At 36.0% G+C, this 2,944-nt stretch overlaps 1 protein-coding gene across 1 annotated transcript; it reads right to left on the bottom strand.

Moving 5' to 3' along the window:
* Positions 1 to 589: 589 nt before the first annotated feature.
* Positions 590 to 1,306, bottom strand: LOC126595745 (transcriptional regulator SUPERMAN-like). The gene has a single exon (XM_050262048.1). It carries the CDS (start codon positions 1,304 to 1,306, stop codon positions 590 to 592), a length of 717 nt encoding a protein of 238 aa, XP_050118005.1.
* Between the last annotated feature and the right edge of the window lie 1,638 nt (positions 1,307 to 2,944).

Genomic DNA, 2,944 nt, shown 5'->3' with positions numbered 1-2,944 from the left:
GATAGATGATGTTTTAGTTGCTCTCTCTCTCTCTCTCTCTCTGGTGTAATTGTGTGGAATGTTGCAAGTGGTTAGATTGATTGTAAGTGACCTAGGACGGGTAATATAATCCCAAGATAGTCATTCAGCTGAATCTTTTACTTTTCCATACATAATTAAACCAATTATTTGTGTTGTCACTTGTTAAGTTACAGTTAACCTAACAGTATCACATATATGTCACCGAAAAAAATTAAGGGAGAAAAAATACAGATTCTTAGATGAACTATCTCTCTCACTCTCCCTCACTCATGACTCACTGCCCCCTCCTTCTAAAGGGAAAAGAAAGAAAGACATGCATTAGTAGTCAAACCTCATATATAATTCAGTCATCAACTGCAATTAAACTCTTACTTAAACTATGTGTCTGGTAGGTTAATTTTCCCCTCTGAATCAAGATATTAGCGAAATGCTTATTTGATAAATATTTCATCAAGAATATGATTTACTAATTAATATAAACTATAAAATGGAAAATTACATGCTAAATACATAAAAATAAAGTTCCAAATCTAATTTTTGTGCCTTTTCAGCATGGTCCAAATCAAAGCTAAGAGTATCCCAATCGAAGTTCCAAATCTAAGTCTTCCTTATTTGAGTCACCAAGCATACCGATCTCCAAGTCCAACCTAACAATCGGATGATGAGGATGATCAGCTGCCTTGACAGTCTTTATGCACCCATGTTCTTCTCCAATGAAACCATCACATTGACGATCTCCTACTCCACAAAAAGATTCTGCGTTCTTCTTTACTGTAGTACCAAAATCCGAGGCTTTGAAGTTTAGAGGGTGATTAAAGAGGGTGTCTCCCACAACCCATTTCATATTTTCGCTAGACGGCACCAAAAAAACAGGTGGAGGAGCTGGTGGTGATATCAAAGAGGGTAATGTGCTACTAATTGGTGATATCCAGGAGGATGGTGAGGATGGTGAGGATGCTGATGATGTTGATGAGAAATTAGGGTTAGGGTTTGGCACTTTGTTGAGGTTAAGGTTAAGAATAGTACTCGTGTATTGACTGTCTCTTGGGGGTGAGCCTTTGAGCCTGGCTCGGTCTTTTCGGTGAACATTCATGTGGCCGCCAAGAGCTTGAGCAGATCTAAATTCCCTTTTGCAGAAGCTACACGTGTAAGATCTTGGAGGCCATGCAAACCCATCAAAATTGTAATCGTCTTCTTCATAGGTAGTCTTGCTGCGCCTAATGGCTCTGGTGACAATACCAGCATGATCTTTCAAGCTGTTGCTCACCAAACCCTTTTTCTCCATGCGTAGGCTTTGATTCATCAGTCAGACCTAACAAGCTAGCACAAATCATATCAAGTTAAAGAGCATGAGATTAAAGAAAATAAAATCTCTCATAAAGTTCATGGAAAAAGAGAGAAACTGAAAAATAAAATGAAGAACAAAATTAAAGAGAGGTGACGGACCTGAGAAAAAAAGTGATGATGAAGTATTGGGGTTTGAGTCTGGGAGAGAGAGAGAGAGAGAGAGAGCAACGATTAAAATTTTTGTGTGAATAAAAGGCCATCAAATTTGTTAACGAAAGACTGAAAATCCGACTGGAGGGCAACCCTGAAAGGGACAAGGATTGTTTGCCCTCCTACTTTCGGTGCCCTAGTATTTGTATGGTCACGGTTAAGCCAGACCAATATTTTATATTACTATTCATTTTTGTCTTATTATCTCTATAAAAAAATAATATAAAATGTTGACGTGGCTTAACCGTGACCACACAAAACAGGATGGCACCGGAAGTGGGAGGGCAGACAATCCTTGTCCAACCTGAAGGAGGTAGATTCTCTGCCCTCCCACTTCCCGTGCCCTCCTGTTTGTGTGGTCACGGTTAAGCCAGTCAACATTTTATATTACTATTTCTTTTTGTCTTATTAGCTCTATAAAAAAATAATATAAAATGTTGATGTGGCTTAACCATGACCACACAAAATAGGAGGGCACATGAGGGCACTGGAAGTGGGAGGGCAGAGAATCTACGTCCCATTGTAATTGGCAAGTAGCCGCGAAACTTTAAGGGTACGTTTGTTGCACCGGATTATTTCGAACTAGACTAGTTTTAGGAACTAAGCTGGACTGGCTTAGCTTGGACTAAACAGGATAAAACAGTGAAATGTTTGGTGCAGTTTCGGACTAAACTACAAACTAAAAATAATTTTAAGACCCACAATATTTTTTTTTAATTTTTAATTCACTTTCAAATTATAAAAATAACAAAATAACTATTATATTATAAAAATATCTTCTGCCATTACCTATTTTTTAGTCATGCTTCTACCATTGCCTTCTGGAAGATAACTGATACCCTTCCTTAAACCCCTTTCCTCTCTCTCACAACTAGGCCTGGCAATTTCTGACACGACCCGATAACCCGACACGACACGACACGAAATTAACAGGTGTTCGGGTCGACACGATAACGAAACGGGTCGTTATCGGGTAACCCGATAAGCACCTGTTAAGATAACGGGTTTGTTCGGGTATACACGTGGGTAACACGATACACGATAAGCAGAATATTAATTTAATAATTTCTAACCCTAAAAAAATACTATAATAATTATATATATATATTAATTTAACCATTTTATACCCCTAAAAACTATAATAATTATATATATATATATATATATTACATTAACTATAATAATTATAATAATTATATATACTATAATAATTATAACCAAAATATTAACTATAATAATTATATATATTAAATTTTATACCCCTAAAAACTATAATAATTATACATACAAAATAAATAGATTTAAATCTACTTAATAAATATATATATATATATATACACACACACACCATTGAACTTCATGGGATACGAATTATACGAAACTAATTTCAACGATCCAACCGTCAAACATGTTTGTATATACTTCG

This window comes from Malus sylvestris, chromosome 13, assembly GCF_916048215.2.
Source record: "Malus sylvestris chromosome 13, drMalSylv7.2, whole genome shotgun sequence".
Lineage (NCBI taxonomy): Eukaryota > Viridiplantae > Streptophyta > Magnoliopsida > Rosales > Rosaceae > Malus > Malus sylvestris.
The sequence above is the reverse complement of the archived record's forward strand: the minus strand, read 5'-3'. Positions and strand labels throughout refer to the sequence as shown.

Bases quoted from the DNA above. Each gene is read 5' to 3' on its own strand.
- LOC126595745 (XM_050262048.1), bottom strand. From the start codon at position 1,306: ATGGAGAAAAAGGGTTTGGTGAGCAACAGCTTGAAAGATCATGCTGGT.